We start from the raw sequence: 20,172 nt of genomic DNA, 5'->3' as shown, positions 1-20,172 counted from the left end.
GTGCGTTCTTTTGTATATTGTGTAAACAACTGTTCTATTCCTATAAATTCTTAAATTACTTATCCATTCAAGCGTATCTAGCGCGTTCATTTGTATATATCATCTCCAATCAATGTAGTGTGTTATTTATTTATATCTTTCGAACGTATCTGGTGCGTTATTTCTACAAAAGTTATTTCCAATGTTTTATTTTTACTTCCCGAACGTATTTGAAGCGTTCTCTTGTATATTGTGCAAACAACTGTTTTATTGCTATAAATTCTTAAATTACTTATCCATTCGAACGTATCTAGTGCGTTCGTTTGTATATACCATTTCCAATCAATGTAGTGTATTATTTATTTATATCTTTCGAACGTATCCGATGCGTTCTTTTCAAATACGTTATGTCCAATGTATTATTTGTATCTCCCGAACGTATCTAGTGCGTTCTTTTGTATATTGTGTAACCAACTGTTTTATTGCTATAAATTCTTAAATTATTTAACCATTCGAACGTATCTAGTGCGTTCGTTTGTATATACCATTTCCAATCAATGTAGTGTATTATTTATTTATATCTTTCGAACGTATCCGATGCGTTCTTTTCAAATACGTTATGTCCAATGTATTATTTGTATCTCCCGAACGTATCTAGTGCGTTCTTTTGTATATTGTGCAACCAACTGTTTTATTGCTATAAGTTCTTAAATTATTTATCCAATCGAACGTATCTAGTGCGTTTAATGCATCTAAATGTTCTTGATTTTGTTTTAAAATTAGTTTTTTCCAATAAATTTCGAAATATAAAATTTGACGTTTCGACTTTTCTTCAAGTCTTTATTAAAATATGATATTGACATTTATTTATATCTCCCGAACGTTTCTAGTGCGTTCTTCCTACAAACCTTTTGTCTAATGTTTTATTCGTATCTACCGAACGTATCAAATTTGTATCAGGTGCGTTATTTTTACATACGTTATATCGAATGATTTATTTGTGTTTCCAAAACGTATCTGGTGCGTTCTTTCGTGTATTTATCTCAAATAAAAGTAGTGCATAGACTCGGAATATAAAGTTGTTATTCGGTTGTGCGCACCTGACTGGGACGCCGGTGTAGGTGAAATAAAAACAGTCCCTAATATTCCAGCCGCTATGTCATTTGGGAATAATAAAACACTGCCAAATAGAAGTATTTGGAAGACTCGCTGGAGTTTAATTTTTCAGCAATAATGCACCTACCGAATACCGCGCGGGACTAAAAGGATTTCGAATCGGATTAAGCGTTTGTAGTCGGAACAAACCTTAATTAGAAAATTAAATCGAGGCTTTTGTTACGGAAAATATCGAAACTATTCTACGGATTCAATTGTTTATCGAAATTTTATTAGAAAAAAACAAACGTTTTGTTAATAATTATAATATTTTCATTATAAAATACTTTAAATAATTACAGTTATTATATTATTAAGAATTGATTATGTAACGAACGCCCCTGACCGATGGTTTTCGGGACCGCGGTAGGTGGCGGCGGTAAAACGGCATCAACGGAGGCTTGTGAACTGACCAAGTGGCGCAATGGCTGACCATCTACCACTAACTGAAACCACCTAAGCTCTCGGTTCTTGCGGTTACACTATTAAACAAGGGTCTGATATCCATTTGGGAAAGCTGTACACACACGTACATACAATATGAACGAAAAGTTTCGTAAATTCGAAATCGTTTTTCAATTTTTACATACGTACATAAATAATTACACAACCGTGACCAGTTAACAATACTTGAATGTTTTTTTTTACACCTCGTACATTCATTTATCGATGTTTTCTTTTTTTTTCAACCAAATTTACATATTTTTCTCGCGCTAAATAACCTAACCTAACCTAATATGAGCTAGATACCTAAAACCACGACGATTTAGCTATAAAAAAAACATATAAAATGGTCGAATTAATAAAAAAATGAAGAAATCTAACCAATCCTAACCTAACTAAACAAAATTAAATCTTTAACGCGTGCGCTTTAACGCGGATCAAAGACGAATACGCATGCGTAACAATACGATAATAAAAATAATTTTCCCTATATAATTCGAGTTCTTATCTAAGCTAAATGAGTTTAAAAATGATCGTAATCGGATTTGAGGCTTTCAAAGTTGTAAAAACAACATACAATTAGTATATAATCCTCGTATATTAAAATAAATTAAAATTAATTTTAGACCGTTCGATAAGTAACAGTTGAATCTCTATTACTGTCAGTCGGTTAACCGCAGGCGGTCATAAACCGCAAGACCCGAGTTAGCTCTCGTACATGCAATTAGTATCTTAATTAATATTGATGCCGTATAAAGAATTTCTATTTGGGTTTTAGCCTGGACTTCGGTTCATTAATATTAAGGGCAATTCCGGATCTGTTGTATATATACCGGACATTCGTATATCTATATAATTAAAATGATTCTTTCGATGAATTACATTTTGACATTTGACGTATAAATATGAGTAGAGTTCTATGAGAATTTATGTCAGTATCTGCCTAACTTCGTTTTAGTTGACGTTTACCATATTACAATTATTTATATAAGTGTGGTAATTTTGAATATTGGATTATTGATGAAAATTAGAATCTCACCTAAACTGTCATAAATGTCAGAGATAGTTCATTATGTCATTGTAGTTTGTAATTGCATATACCCTGAACAATGACATGGCTGTCATAGAATAATTTTCCCATTTGAAAATTCCGCTTTAGTTATTTTCGAATTTAAATACTTTTTACGTGCTGATTATCAAAAATATAACCCTTGGTTTACTATATACTTTGTAGTTGCATATAAATTAAATAATAACTTGTAGCTGTCAGATTTTGTACGTCTTCACGAGTGTTTATATAACAAACAGTCGGTTGGATACAACAAACACAAAATTTGACATATTATAAGGAATATTTTTCTAATTTGAAAATTACACTTTAGTTATTTACGAATTTTAATACTTTTTACGTGCTGATTATCAAAAATATAACCCTTGGCTTACTATATAGTTTGTAATTGCATATAAATTAAATAATAACTTGTAGCTGTCAGATTTTGTACGTCTTCACGAGTGTTTATATAACAAACAGTCGGTTGGATACAACAAACACAAAATTTGACTTATTATAGAGAATAATTTTATAATTTGGAAATTTCATGATAAGAACTAGTAATTTAATCAATAATGAGGTTTTCTTATTGAATATTGAACATCAATAAGTTCGAAACTCGATATATAAACCCCAATACATTCTTCAATGTTAAAAAAATTTATTTCGTTCACTTGGAGGTTTAACCCACCAACGCCATGTCAAATATAACTCATAATTCAAAATGGTTGATTGTTGTTCAAATGTTTTTATATTCGCGTTAATTCCGTGCAACTTTAAATTTGGGCTGTATTTTTAACATTTACGAACGTCTGGAGCGCGTTCGTTTTGTACGTTTCGCTATAGATAGCGATCAGTTGTTTCTCGATTATTCAACTTTTTTTTTTTAGCGTTTGTGATTTCTATTATACCGCCATGAAGTCAAAATAACATGTTATTAAATTCTCGAATAGTTACTACAGAAATGCGTTCCTTCTATATAATCAAACGTTGGAAGTGTTGCTGCTTTTGTTGTTTATTTTTTTTTTACTTTCTCATTTCCTTCGTTTGTAATTTAATGCGCTTTGCCTTGTGATTACTGTAAATGGTTTTTATTCCGTTCGAAATTGGATTAAACGTAAATTAATTATGTCTATATACTTTGATAAAATTAATCGAAACGTACTAATTTAAAAATAAATATATAAAAAAGATATTTTTGTTAATACCCTGTATATATGTACGTAAGTATCCGTGAATGCGTTAGTTCATTTTTTTTGCTTCTACGAGGGCTGCTACTTAATTTTTGAGACAGATATCGTAATGGAGAACGATTCATCTTCTGCGATTAGTTTCCCTGAATTTTTAGAACGCATCTGGTAAATAAATGCTGGTGTACAATACAGAATTGACCGTTCTACGTTGCTCTAATAGAACGGTGACGATAAGTCCAGTTATTTGGACAAAACATGGCGCCATTTACTTCCAAGTTCTTCGTACGAATGGACTATAATCATCTTTGTAATAAAAAACCGTAGGTATATATTTTTGTTTTTACCAAGTTCGAGAAAGTCGAAACGATCTACTGTTATTACCTCGAAATATCATTATCGTAAAAACTTATGGTTAAGGCAATTTAAGATTACGATAACTTGAAATTCCTCACAGTTTTTAATGGTCTCGACATCTTGCTAATACGATTTCGACTCTTGGTCTATCAAATTTATAAAATATATCAACCAATAAATAGAAAAATGAATATTAAATATTTGTTACCGTGATAGACGGTTTCGTCACGAAAAAATCCGAATTAAAGACACAACTAAAACTTTACTTTAGTTATTTACGAATTTAAATACTTTTTAAGTACTGATTATCAAAAATATAACCCTTACTTTAGTATATAGTTTGTAATTGCTTATACATTAAATAATGACTTATGGCTGTCAGATTTTGTACGTCTTCACGAGTGTTTATATAACAAACAGTCGACTGGATACAACAAACATAAAATTTGACAGATTATAGGGAATATTTTTCTAATTTGAAAATTACACTTTAGTTATTTACGAATTTTAATACTTTTTAAGTGCTGATTATCAAAAATATAACCCTTAGTTTACTATATAGTTTGTAATTGCATATAAATTAAATAATAACTTGTAGCTGTCAGATTTTGTACGTCATCACGAGTGTTTATATAACAAACAGTCGGCTGGATACAACAAACATAAAATTTGACAGATTATAGAGAATATTTTTCTACACTTTAGTTATTTACGAATTTAAATACTTTTTATGTGCTGATTATCAAAAATGTAACCCTTGGCTTACTATATAGTTTGTAATTGCATATAAATTAAATAATAACTTGTAGCTGTCATATTTTGTACGTCTTCACGAGTGTTTATATAACAAACAGTCGACTGGATACAACAAACATATTATAAGGAATAATTTTCCCATTTGAAAATTCTACTTTAATTATTTACGAATTTAAATAATTTTTACGCTCTGATTATCAAAAATATAACCTTACTTTAGTATATAGTTTGTAATTCCATATACATTAAATAATAACTTGTAGCTGTCAGAATTTGTACGTGATCACGAGTGTTTATATAACAAACAGTTGGTTGGATACAACAAACATAAAATTTGACATATTATAATTCGTTTTATTATATAGAATAATTATAAAAAAAAACGATATTCGAGTGATTATAAACATCATACGGTCCTGTTAAATAATTACACGATAATAATTTGCGTACGAAACGCCGTCACTGGTCTCGTATAAAAATGGTGGCGGCAGCGCGGGTGATCGATAAATCCAGACTAATTCTGAGCTTATTGCGAGGTTCCTTCGACTTTTCTCTAACCCCCTTCTCTGTTCCTCGGCCCATTTCATCTCGCGACAGCAGGCGGCATTTATGGCTTGCATTACATCTTCCGCCTACCCGCCTTTCGTCCCGTTTCCCTTCACTTTTCGCAAACCACTCTGCTGCCAAATCGGCCCCTTCGAGAGGAGACACGAAAAAAAAAAAAAGAAACAACAAATTTATCTCCGCTTATTCAGTACAAGGTGTCGCCAAAATATTTGAAATTTCCCTTGCAATTTAATATTGATAAAATATTTAAATTAAAACTATCAAACATTTATTGTAAACAACTATTACATCATTCAATAAGTCGTATGACTGACACACAGATGACGCTGTCATTGTCAAATATATATGACGTTTATGAAATACCAATTTCCAAAAGACTATGTGTCAAATTTTATGACATTTCGATTAATCATAAAAAAGTGAGGTTACTTTCGTTAAAAGTTCACAAATTGGTTATACCTAATCGTTATTTGGAATTGCGTGAGATATTAGAAAGCAATATGTTAACAATTATGCATAAACATTTGACCATGAGACAAAATGGATGCCACGTTTACTCACAACCGATCAAAAACAAAGTTTTGGCCACGTTAACACGTAATAAATACATCACTTCATTCTTGAATCAATCTAATGTAATTTAAGAAAATATTGAATATTTCACGAGATCCTGTATAACAAATATCTATAATTACACCTCATCTAAATTTCAGCGATTTAATAATTTTTTAATCGCCCCTCGTATAAGTTAATATCCCCTCTATAATTAACTACTTAGAAAAAACACCATAACTACAACTATCCCTTTATCCTATTTTTTTTTTCCACATTCTCAAACTACAATCTCCCCCCGTTCCATTCTCCAAAATTTCCTTGCCGCATTCGTCGAACATAAATAACATTTAATCGGCTAACTAAACAATTTCACTCCACAAATAATTATATCCACTCGAAGGAACAACCCCTCGCAGTCGCTTAAATTTACCTGGAACTTTTCAAACGACTATACCATAATTAACCTCCAGTCAGCAAATGGCCTGGTACACTCCCTAAACTAAACTAAACAACGCCGCCTCTTGATCATGAACGCATCGAACGTTTGTACAAATCGACATCGTCGACTGTACCTTCACACATGCTTTGTACATGTGTGTTGACACTGTATGTTACACATGCTAGTGTGTGTGTAAGGAGTGAGGTTAGGTACGGTAGAATCGTATGTCCTACCTACATTAAAACGGAGCTGTTATAGTAGCTGCGTTCGATAAGGATGTCGGTATTGCGTTATGGCGTGTCCGAGTGAGACGGTAATCATTTCATATTCACGCCTTATATAGTCCGGGAGCTCATTCATTATTCTCATAATATTTAACTTGTACAAAATATAAATCAGTTTCTACTATTACTATTAATAAAGGTATTTTTTTTTTGAAAAGAGACTTTACGAAACAGTACGAATGACGGGAATCAGTTAATAATGAATTAAACAGGGCTATGTAGATTTGACACAAGACTATGTTTAGAAAGAAAGAAGAAAAAAGAAGAAAAAGCAACGCAATCGAATTATCATCTCGTAGTTACATTGTTCTAAGTTAAATAATTCGATTTTAAAAATTGATTCATCGAAAGCCAATTTACAATCTTGCTTTTTCCCTTTATATCCTTTTTGTTTATGAAATTCTTTGAATTAGTTAAGCAGTTACCTTAGAAATGTTGATTAAAAAAAATATTATTCAATACTTTCAATTCATTATAAACGAAACATATTGGTAATTCAATCTAAATATTATATCTTTAAGCCCCTGAACTATAAATAGCGTGGCGATGTAGCCTCTTCATCCTTTTAAGTAAATGGGCGTAGAAGCGAATAAAGATTCGTTATTGGTCGTTCACGGTCGGTTTCCAAGTTGACAGTATCGCGTCGAGTCCACATGGACTACAGGGCTGCACGATTTACTAAGAAAACATTAATAATTGCTCTAAATAATTTTTGTTTAATAATTAATTTGGTTACAAATAAATGTCATACCAGAAATTCAATGGAAAATTACAAAACAAAATTATTATTCATAATTATAGAAGATTCACTGAAATTAAAGCTATATTAATCTACTTCACAGCTGTATCTCCCTGTATTTACCTACAAAGTTTGAAAATTGTATTAATTTGTAAATACAGAAAATTATAGTACACTCCTAGATTTATTTAGCGGTACTTATATAAATATCTCCGAGAAAAGTATTTGTTTTATATAATTGATTCTTGTTTGAGGTTAAGTACTTATCCCTAATACGTATCTAAACATTGTTCAAGAGTCGTTATCTTTATTTAGGAAAAAATTAAATATTTTTCAAACATTATAATTTGGATTTGGTTTCATAGCATATCAAAATGGTAATACAAAATAATGTTTAGTTGCTGTAAATCAGTTAGTACGTAAAATTCTTCTAGTTCCACTTTCTCATGATAATTTTAGTGTCACCCCGTAAATAATACTATCTTGATCGCATTATTCAAAGTTTTAAGTCTGTTCAACATCAATTGTATCAAAATTTACTAATTTAACGCCATCTTGATTTAAGAGACGAAGTAAACAGTTTTCTACTTTAGTTTACGCATGTTCGAATACAACGCCATCTTGTTTGAAAATAAGATTCGATCTATTTAAAGATTTCTTTTCGAGTTGTGCGTTGTGGAAACGTATAATTTTAATTCGGTTATCAATATTTATCAATAATTTCACATATTATTTAATTATATAGCTCATTTAATTATCTGTAAAATCACAGTCGAAATGTCAAAAATAATTACAACGTAAAATAGCCCGAAACACCATTAATTTTATTATGTATATTATTAAATCACACTTTGTAAACATCAAAAACATTTCGTGTTTTTCATTAATTAACGTCAATAATTCATATGATCACAGGTGGCGTTGAAAGATTCTTATTGCAGGGGTTCAAATTTATATATAGTGGTATCACTTTATATGAAATTAATACACTTCAAAATAAGAAAAAAATCACGGGGAATATATCTAGCGAATATAGTAGCTGCGAAATGATTCTCGTTGTGTTTTTATTACTTCATATACACTTGTTTCAATAATTAACAATTTGAAAAAAAGTTAGGTTGGAATTCTCAGTGATATATTAGATCCGCAGATCGCTTCGCGTCGAAGTATGTCGGTTAACGCCATCTATTAACTTCATGTATAAAATCGCGCTTAAATAATCGAAGTGCGCCAATGAAAACGACGGAAGCGTGTAAATGAAAAATAAACAATTTGTTACAAAACGAAACTGCTATGTAATTAAAAAGTATGATTATATGTTCGATATGATTATCAATTAAAACTCTGTTTGTTTTTATACTGTGCACGTATGAATTTTTTAACATGGAAAAATAATTTTCATTTTTTTTTTCATACCCCGATTGAAAATTATTATTATTTATATAATAATAAAAAATGTTATATCACTTTCGGTTTTAGAATTATTTATTATTTATAAAAGTTGGTTAGCCCAACCTAACCTAACTAAAATCCACTAGGATAGATTTTAATCTCAATAAAATTTATTTTCGGAATAGTTCGAATGCTAATGGATATCGTGTATACCCATTTTACTATAAATTAATCAAGACCTTTTCTTTTTATTTTCGCGACCGGCAGCGACTGGTACATAAACACAAAAACATTACGTGACTTATCCAGACCTTAAATAACCACTAAGATATTTACCACCCTACAAAATGCGACCGTTGCGTGTTTATGTCTACTTTCTACGTACACTAAATGTTATAATTCAATGGTGAACGTCACGAAAAAACAATTTTGTTACCAGCGAATGATCATTTGAAAAAATTTCCAAATAGTTCAAAATATTAATTGTTACTTGTCTATTTTCAATGCGTCAGTGATCTGTGTATATTACAGTTTTCTATAAAGTCGGTAAAACAGAAACTATTACTCCAATTTAATCTAAAGATGGCGGAAGTATTATGATGAATAAAATCGTTTATAAAAGTTATAATTATCCACCTAATAACCAAATTTGATTATAATTAAGTGAATATGTGGATTAATTTTGATTTAAAACTGATGATTGATACATTTTTCAATCGTATAGTGTGTATTTAACTCTTCGACTTCGTCGATATCTATGGACGGTAAGCCGTAATGATATGAACCATCTAATGTGTCGGTGATCTGTGTATATTACAGTTTTCTATAACTCGAATATAGTCGGTAAAACAGTTGGAGTAAAACTCCAATTTAGAAAGATGGCCAAAGTATTTTGATGACTAAAATCGTATATAAAAGTTATAATTTTCCACCTAATGACCAAATTTGATCATAATTAAGTGAAAACGTGGATTAATTTTGATTTAAAACTGATAATTGATACATTTTTCAATCGTATAGTGTGTATATAACTCTTCGACTTCGTCGACATCTATGGACGGTAAGCCGTAATGATATGAACCATCTGATTTATCGCCGATCTGTGTATATTACAGTTTTCTATAAATCGAATATAGTCGGTAAAACAGTTGGAGTAAAACTCCAATTTAGAAAGATGGCCAAAGTATTTTGATGAAGAAAATCGTATATAAAAGTTATAATTTGATTATAATTAATTGAATACGTGGATTAATTTTGATTTAAAACTGATAATTGATAAGCTGACATCTATCGATGATAAGTCGCAGTGATATGAACATTTGACGTGTCAGTGATCTGTGGATATTACAGTTTTCTATAAATTATAAATAAATAAGTAATACTCATATAAAATTGTGATATTTTGTTTTTAATAACACAATTCGATAACAATTACGTGAATATTTGTATTAATTGTGATTGAAAACTGATATTTATTACATTTTATAAGCGTATTTAATTCTTCGACATCTATCAACGGGAAGCCGTAATATCCAATATGTCGGCTATTTGTGTATATTACAGTTTTCTATAAATCGTAAATAGTCGGTAAAACAGTAACTATTACTTCGATTCTCTCGACATCTATCAACGGGAAGCCGAACTAATTTACGACATCTCGATTGCGCATCATTATATTTATAGTTGAGATTGAATACGGGGGTTTGGGAAAGTAATTTTAGATTTATACACTTAATAAATATGAAAAATTTTGATTTATTTTGAAAAAATTCTATTTCAAATAATTTATGGAATGTATTTATCAAAATTAACGTAATTTATACAATAAATTTAATAAATATTATTTAAATTTACGTTAAGATTGATGATATTGTTAGTATTTAAAGTACAGGGTCGGCTTTAAAATAAATGCGGATGAAAATGATGGGGAATTTTAATAAGATATCGTAATTGTTAATAAAATTTATCGTTTAATAATTAAAACGGAATAACTACACGGGAACAATAAACTCTTAAAATAATACATACCACAATAGAAAAAAATTATATCTCGGTAGTTTTTTTTTTTTCGAAAAAAAAAAAACACCTCCTCCAATATTCCCTTTTTGTTTTCAATGAATCCGTTTCCAGTCATCGCTGCATCGATTTATCGTCGCGTCTCATCACCTTTTCCCTTTGGATTTCTTCCATTTACCATAAAACGATGTAATGGCTTCGATGGCTATACCTACCGACAGCGCCAATCCGACGTAACTGAATTCTTTGTTTTCGCCGTTCGACAAAACGTTTTGATTGCCGATTAATAAGGTGACGACGTCGGTGGCGCCTTTTTGTTGTTCGGCGAGAAAGTGACAACATTCGATTATTTGAATGTAAACGTGCATCTCTTTGTCTTTCTTCTTGGGGTATTTAATGAACGGGACGGGGGCGCGTTCTTGGGGTCGTTGGGCTCGGAAAAATCTGTTGCCGCGATGGAATTGCGATTCTAACCATCTGATAGCGTCGCGGGCCTCTATTTTCTCGCGTTTCAAGTCGTCCAATGCAGAAACGACTACAAAAATGGCGATTTTGGATTATTTGAATGAAAAAATTAAAAAAAAAAAAAAAATACAAATTGATATTTCGCGGGGGGAAATTTTGGGGAGAGTTTTTAGAAATGCGAAAAAATCGTTGGAAAAGTGAGAATAAACGGAAATTTTGAAAAATTATACAAGAAACTTTGTAGGTCAAAAAATAAAAAAGAAAAAAATCAATAAAAATGGAAAAAAAAATATTAGAAAATATGAAAAAATCGATAGAATTACTTAAAAAAATATTAAAAATGAAATTGAAAAAATTATACAAAGAAATTTGCAAATTTTCGTAGGAAAATTAATGAAAAATGGAAAAAATTGAAAATAATATGAAAAAATAGGAAAAATTAATACAGAAAATATTGAAAATGAAGAAAAATATTAAATTTATGAAAAAATGAATTATTTTACAGAAAAACGCAAAGTTGAGAAAAATTTGATGAAAATTAATTATTTAAAAATAAAAAAAGAATTCGAAAAAATCGATGAAAATCCGAAAATAAACAAATGTTCTGAAAAATTATACAAAAAAAATTGGAAAAATGAATCAATAGAAAAATTAAAAAAAAAATCTAATAATAACATGGAATTAATAAAAAAAATTATTAAAAGATGAAAAATGAGTTTACATGGAAAATACGAAAAAGGAAAATTTCGAAAAAATAAGTTGATCTTAAAGAAAAATCAACCAAAATTTGAAAAAGGGGCATTTCAAAAATGTTTCATGAAAATGGTTAGAGGAAGGTGTAAAATAGAAAAATTGAAAATTGCAAAATAAAAACCGAAAAAAGATTTTTTTCGAACACAAATACGGAAATTTTTGAGAAATAAAATAAAAAGTAGAAAAAAAATAATAAATATTAAATAAAAAAAAAACGAAATAATTATTAAATTAAAAGAATTTTAATTATTCGAAACACAAAAATTACGCGAAAAAATGTTTAAAAAAAATAAAAAAAAATAAAAAAAATAAAAAAAAAAGAAAAAAAAAAAAAATAAAAAAAAAGAAAAAAAAATAGAGAATAAATTGACTTACCTGCCGTAGGTACCAAAACGATAAATTTCCTACTGTGCACCAGCTGTTTTACCATAAAAGTGTATTTTATGAGGGCGTCGGCGTCTAAAACTAAATAAGGGGAAAGCGCCGCCGTCCTACCGGCGCCGACTCGATTCTCCAAAGCTCTCACTTCGGCAGCCAACCAAAGTTGACCCATGTGTTTCATTTTATTTAATTGACCACCGACGACGTCGCCGCTCGATTTACTACAAGAATCCCCCTCCAATTTGGGGGTTGATGTCGATTTTGTGATGGTACCGTTGCAGGTTGTAGTCGACGCCGAAGAATCCTACGTTTTTTCCAAAATTATTTCGTTGAAGACGATAAATAAAAAATCGCAAAATTTAAAAATTGAAAATTCAAAAAAAAAATAATTAAATTGGTAAAAACGTACGAAAATAAGAACGAAAAGGGGACAAACTAAATAAATATGGGAAAAAATTGGAAAAGAATTTTTTAAAAATAACTTAAATAATTATATAATAAAGGGGGGGTTTCGAAAATGGTACAAAAACGTGAACGAAATGGAAAAAAAAATACGAAAATTGATAAAAAGAAAAAATGGAGATAATCAGATACAAAAAAATATGAAAAATATGCAAAAATATTTAAAGGAGAAAAAATGAAAATAAAAAAAAACAAAAATTTTTAGAAAAGAAAAAAAGAAGGGAACGGAAGAATATGAAGAAAAAATAATATAAAATTAACAAACATGAAGAAACAAATTATCACATGAAATAAGAAGCAAAAAATATTCGAAAATGACACAAAAACAAATAAAATACGAAAATTAATAAAAAATACGCAAAAAATTGATACAACAAAAAACAAAAACGACGAAAATGATAAGAAAAAAGATAAATAAATAAATAAAAATACCGGCGAGAAAAAGAAATAAAAGGGGGTAAAAAGAAAATGATACAAAAGTAACATGAAAACGTATAAAAAATTTAAAAAACCAAAAAAAAATTTGTAAAAATGAAAAAAAAAAATTTAAAAATACGCAAAAAAATAAATAAAAGTAATTTGAAATAAAATTGAGAGGGAAAAGGGGCAAAAATAATATCATAACGAAAAAAAAAGAGCCAAAAACGAAATTATCAAAATAATATAAAAAAATCCTTGAAAAAACTAGTAAATTTGCAAAAATTAATGAAAAACAAGAACAAAAGAATAAATAAGATAAAAAAAAACAAAATATAAGGTAAACAATAATATGCAAAAATATTTAAAGGAGAAAAAATGAAAATAAAAAAAAACAAAAATTTTTAGAAAAGAAAAAAAGAAGGGAACGGAAGAATATGAAGAAAAATAAAAAAAAAATAATATAAAATTAACAAACATAAAGAAACAAATTATCAAATAAAATAAGAAGCAAAAAATATTCGAAAATGACACAAAAACAAATAAAATACGAAAATTAATAAAAAATACGCAAAAAATTGATACAACAAAAAACAAAAACGACGAAAATGATAAGAAAAAAGATAAATAAATAAATAAAAATACCGGCGAGAAAAAGAAATAAAAGGGGGTAAAAAGAAAATGATACAAAAGTAACATGAAAACGTATAAAAAATTTAAAAAACCAAAAAAAAATTTGTAAAAATGAAAAAAAAAAAATTTTAAAATACGCAAAAAAATAAATAAAAGTAATTTGAAATAAAATTGAGAGGGAAAAGGGGCAAAAATAATATCATAACGAAAAAAAAAGAGCCAAAAACGAAATTATCAAAATAATATAAAAAAATCCTTGAAAAAACTAGTAAATTTGCAAAAATTAATGAAAAACAAGAACAAAAGAATAAATAAGATAAAAAAAAACAAAATATAAGGTAAACAATAATATGCAAAAATATTTAAAGGAGAAAAAATGAAAATAAAAAAAAACAAAAATTTTTAGAAAAGAAAAAAAGAAGGGAACGGAAGAATATGAAGAAAAATAAAAAAAAAATAATATAAAATTAACAAACATAAAGAAACAAATTATCAAATAAAATAAGAAGCAAAAAATATTCGAAAATGATACAAAAACAAATAAAATACGAAAATTAATAAAAAATACGCAAGAAATTGATACAACAAAAAACAAAAACGACGAAAATGATAAGAAAAAATATAAATAAATAAATAAAAATACCGGCGAGAAAAAGAAATAAAAGGGGGTAAAAAGAAAATGATACAAAAGTAACATGAAAACGTATAAAAAATTTAAAAAACCAAAAAAAAATTTGTAAAAATGAAAAAAAAAAAAATTTAAAAATACGCAAAAAAATAAATAAAAGTAATTTGAAATAAAATTGAGAGGGAAAAGGGGCAAAAATAATATCATAACGAAAAAAAAAGAGCCAAAAACGAAATTATCAAAATAATATAAAAAAATCCTTGAAAAAACTAGTAAATTTGCAAAAATTAATGAAAAACAAGAACAAAATAAATAAGTTAAAAAAAATGAGTTGAACAAACAATAATACGCAAAAAAAATGGTAAAAACTCGGAAAAGAAAGGAAAATTTGAAAAATAGGGAAAAAACATTGGATTGTACAAAAAAAAATTAAGTTTCTATTTGTGCACTTACGAATTCGTCTAACAACATTTTCGAATCCTTGTCGTCGTCTTTTTTACTGTCATTTAATGTACAAACAAAAATATTGTTTCCGTCATCGTAAGAAATTCCAGTTTCGTTAAGGGTAGTTAGAAATTTTCCAAAATAAAGTAATTTAATCACGCGGATAACGGCCTCTTCTTTCGTACTCAAACTTTTTTTATCCGCGTAATTCCAATCCAACGTCTCCTGAGAAACTTTCAATATTTCCACACCTACACAAATCGAAATTTTTTGCGAAAAACCAAAAAAATTACCAAAAAAAAAACATATTTTTTTTCCTAACCCCGTATTAAAAATATTGATATCGAAAAATATCGGCCCTGTAATTCGCTAGATATGTCAATTACAGGGCGGATTCGTTAAATTATCTCGATAAATAAAAATAAATCTACGATTTCGATCCACCCTGTATTAAAATCAAAGACCAAATATACAATACTTCGAATTTTATAAATTTTAAGCCACAATATATATCGAACTGGTTATTTAGATAACAGGGTAATCCATTTATTAATCACCAAAAAAAATTTTTTGTATTATGACTCGCCCGGTATTATATTAGACGATTTATATATATATAAAAAAAAATAATTGTTTCGATAAATTTCGACGATTTTTAGATAACTGCCATCATTGCGGTTATATAACTTACAGGGGGATCCATTTAAAAATACCGAAGAAAAAAATTGAGTTCGTTTTTTGGCTCACCTTGTATTAGATTCAATCGATATCAAGTTCCTATATTTTAAATTGATAATCATATTTCATCACTTTGGTTATATAAATTACAGGATGATTCATTAAAAGATATTGATAAATAAATTCGATCTATATTTTGACTCGCCCTGTATTAGATTTATCGAGGAAATACTAAATTCAATAATTTTCATGAATTTCTACTATCAATAATGAAAAAAAGGTCAAAGTGTATTATTCTGACGGTCATTTAAAGTACAGGGTGATCCATCTAAAAACACCAACGAAATAATTGTATTCGTTTTTTGACCTACCTTGTATTATATACAATGATTATTGACAACATCGATTATTTTTAAAAGTATCGACAATAATTTAAAAACGATGATCACATTTTATCGCTTGTATAAATTACAGAGTGATCCATTAAAACACATTCTATATAAATATATTTTATGACTCGCCCTGTATTAGATTAATCGAAAAATTACCAAATTAAAACATTTTTATAAATTTAGTTCGTCAATTTGAATATTACATTGCGATATATGTGATTTAAAATATACAGGGCGATTTAATTAAATATTTCAAAGTGAAAATTGTGTTTGTTTGTTGGCTCACCTTGTATTAGATGCAACAAATCCATACAAAAATCGGTAATTTTCAAAAATTTACAAAATAATCGAAAAAGTAATATCATAGTGGCGTGATAATATACAGGGTAAACCACTAAAAAAAATTTTCTAAATAAAATGTATTTTGATTTAGAGCCTCCCTGTATTCAATTTAACGAATAACAGCGTGATTAATCACTTTTAGAAACTTTTATGATTATTTGACAATTAAAATTACGGTTTTCGTATAATATACAGGGTAATCCATGAAGCAAATTAAACTTTTGGTTTTTTATTAATACAAATTCTTATATATTTTGACTCACACTGTATTATGTACGACAAATCTTAATAAAATCGATAATTTTTATAAAATCAAGGAATAATGTAAAAACCGTAATCGCGGTAATACAGGGTAAACCATTAAAAAATACCACAAAAAATGTATCTGCATTTTGGCTCACCCTGTATTAGATTTCAAGAATTATAACAAAAAAAATCATTTTTTATACTTCGATGATAATTAAATAACTAAATCCACAATCTATCGATACCCGTGTACAATTTTTCTAATTATACAGGGCGTCGTCAATTTTCATAAACGTACGAACTCAATTTTTTTCAAAAACCCTGTATAACAAATTTTATCTTTACATTATATCCTAGTGGGGGAAAAGACGATTTTAAATTTGAAATATTATACCTGGTGTTTCATAATAAAAAGAAAAACTTAAATCACCTTTCAAAAGGATATCTTCAGACAGCGGTATCCTTAATCCTTTATTAATAATTTCCGTATTTTTCAATCCGACGCCGATCATTTTCGGACTAAGCAAATTGACATTGACCAAATTCAATAAATGGGTTATTTGTCTTAACAAAGACGCGGTATTGGAACCGCAAGATTTGATCACTTCCAGATCTGTCGCTAACCAATCGTTGAGGATTTTGATGCTTTGCAAAATGGTCTCTTCGGTAAATATTTCAAGGATATCGTTAACGTCCATAAATTGTACGATTTTGCTTAAATCTTCTTCGGTTTTTTCGGGGTTTTGTTGATCGGGGGTAGTTGCACCATTGAATAAACCGTTGGTTAAAATATCTTTAGGGGTACCGCTGTTCGATTCGTCTGATACCTGATTGATGAGTAAAAATATCCGTGTAAATATTATTTAGTATAATAATAGTGTGGGAAAATGATTTTTAACATTTTTTCTTAAAAATTCAGAGGTTATGTTACGAAAAGGTATCAAAAATAATTGTGAATTTCCACTAACCTTGATGATATCGAAATCCTCGTCTGAAGAAACGTCGAGAACGTCCTCTTCTTCGTCATCAGATATAAAAGAATCCGAAGAGCTACTATAATTTTCTTCGTGTTCGCTTAATTCAGACTCGTCTTCGCTTTCATTTTTCAAAGCCTTCCGTCTCCTCAATTTCGATTTACACCTTTTCCTACCCGCCATCAAATCTTTCAAAATTCCGTTACCGGTTTTCCCTTTGACATTTTCGTTAAAAGGAAAATTCAAAACACCTTCTCGTATACGATTAGAAACGTTCTTCAATAATTGTGAATATATACCCAAAGTGAAAGCCACTGCGGTGGATAATTGGGGAGATTTCGATAATTGTAACTTGGATATACAGAGTAAACATATAACGATTATTTTAAATATTTTATCGCCGTTTAAATGATTCAGTTGATAATAATCAGTTTCGATCGAATCCCCCGATTCACTATTAGTAGACACTTTGGTAAAAGTCAAACATTCCTCGAGATTTTTATAAGTCTGATGACACAAATCGTAAACTTTATTAACTTTCTTATCGAAATACCACACGTCGATAATCAAAAGAAATCTCGCTATAAATATTTTGATCTTTTCACTTTGTTCAGTTTCAATGATGCCATCGACGTTTTTATCAGGCAATTGTTCAAGAAATTTGGAATTCCTATCGAAAAGTGCTATTAGATTATTTAAAGTACCTTCAAACGGGAATTTACAAGACAAACAACGCATATAATGATAAACGGCTTCTAAAAAACGATTCTGATTCATCGCCAACGTTCCCATTTGATTATGAGGCATACCGTAATCCGGTTTATAAGAAACGGCTTGAAGATAATACCGTAAAGGTAACGCAGATTCCCAATTAGGATAAATCTCAAGTTTATATCTACTGAGATCTCCCAAATAAATCAAACATTGATGTACTGATTGTTTAGCCCAATCTACAGCTTCAACTTTAACATCTTTATTCGCAGAATGTATTAAAGAGAAATCGATAAACGATTCAATATTCAAATTGAAATTATACTGCAATTTAGATAACATGTGGTTGTAAAATCCAATACCGGCGTTAATATGGGCGGTGATATGACATATTTCTTCCGGGAGGTATTCTTTTTTTTTTAATTTTTTAGACGTGGATACCACGTCGTAATAACCTTTCCTCCATAGTAATTCTTCCCCTTTACGACCGTATAAAATCGGATCGGAAAATATTAATCTTTCGCAATATTCGCACAATTTTTTACGTTGGATTAGCAAATTAGGTGAAAAAAGATCTACGACAGTTCGGGCACAACTTCTTGCGTCGTCTAAACGCTTAGCTTGTTCACTTATAGATCTAAAATTAATAATACAGTATCTTTATATATATATATATATATATATATATATATATATATATATATATATATATATATATATATATATATATAGTAACATCTTTTTTATTCAATAAAATGCTAATCCATATCGAAATATACTAATACATATTTCAATAAAAAAAATTTCGTAATTTTCGTGACATTTAACATTTCAATAAATTCGTTTCAAAATAACATTAAATATTAATAAACACATCATCTGATTTAAATTTCGATAAAATTAATAGTTAAAAATAATAAATAAATTAAAAAATCATACATTTATACAATCTATTCCTCACTAAAATTCCTCGTATTCAAGTAATAATAAAGTGAGGTTAATTTAGTTAAACATATATAAAAACGTGATAAACAACAATTATTTTATAATGTACGTCATAATTATACATATAAGCTTACCGATATAATTTTTTTGAGAGCTCTTGGCTCTGGTTTTGGTTAATATCTGTTGAGTTGTAGCTTTTCTTCATTTCAGCTCATGCTTTTATTCTTCTCTCGTCAAGAATTCAAAAAACTTTTTTCTATTTTCGTATATTCCAAAAAACTTGTTGTAATGTAAATCATTATTAGTTCATAATTAATTTTACAAACGTATTTTGACACCATCACACTTTCTTATCAAAATGAATGAATCGTTCATGGCCAAATAAAAAACATCACTCACATCTGCCGGAAATAACTGGCACTCTTCAATCCTTTGAGAATCAACAACGGAGCCATCTATTAATCAATGGTCGATACCGTTTATCTCACACAATATACATTTCCCATAATTATCAATTTTGTTATAATCACAAAAATAATTTTTTTAAAAATATTGATATTGTAAAATACTTGAAAAAACAAAAAATTTTCATTTTTTTAACAAAAATTGCGAGACATACGTGTCACCTGAATTAGGAAAACAAATACAGTTTTCTTTTTTTTTAAAGTTTCCCTACTAAACCACAAAATTCTTATTTTAATCCTAGCACTAGATTTTCTACATTCTAAGATTAATTTTCAATATATTTCAGAACAATTAATACGATTTATATATAAT

At 28.6% G+C, this 20,172-nt stretch overlaps 1 protein-coding gene and 1 long non-coding RNA gene across 2 annotated transcripts; both read right to left on the bottom strand.

The window, feature by feature from the left end:
- Positions 1–5,282: 5,282 nt before the first annotated feature.
- On the bottom strand, positions 5,283–6,686 carry LOC130900030 (uncharacterized). Its single transcript, XR_009060126.1, has 2 exons — positions 6,485–6,686; positions 5,283–5,627 (listed from the first exon to the last, which is right to left on the bottom strand). It is a non-coding gene; the product is annotated as an uncharacterized LOC130900030 (long non-coding RNA).
- Positions 6,687–10,858: 4,172 nt separating this feature from the next.
- On the bottom strand, positions 10,859–20,017 carry LOC130900008 (nonsense-mediated mRNA decay factor SMG5). Its single transcript, XM_057810301.1, has 6 exons — positions 19,530–20,017; positions 17,734–19,087; positions 17,196–17,592; positions 15,117–15,358; positions 12,518–12,827; positions 10,859–11,459 (listed from the first exon to the last, which is right to left on the bottom strand). The coding sequence occupies exons 1-6, from the start codon at positions 19,598–19,600 to the stop codon at positions 11,071–11,073; spliced, it is 2,763 nt and encodes a 920-aa protein (XP_057666284.1). The 5' UTR covers positions 19,601–20,017; the 3' UTR covers positions 10,859–11,070.
- Between the last annotated feature and the right edge of the window lie 155 nt (positions 20,018–20,172).

The sequence above is a fragment of the Diorhabda carinulata genome, chromosome 12 (genome assembly GCF_026250575.1).
Source record: "Diorhabda carinulata isolate Delta chromosome 12, icDioCari1.1, whole genome shotgun sequence".
Lineage (NCBI taxonomy): Eukaryota > Metazoa > Arthropoda > Insecta > Coleoptera > Chrysomelidae > Diorhabda > Diorhabda carinulata.
This window is presented reverse-complemented; position numbering and strand designations above follow the sequence as displayed.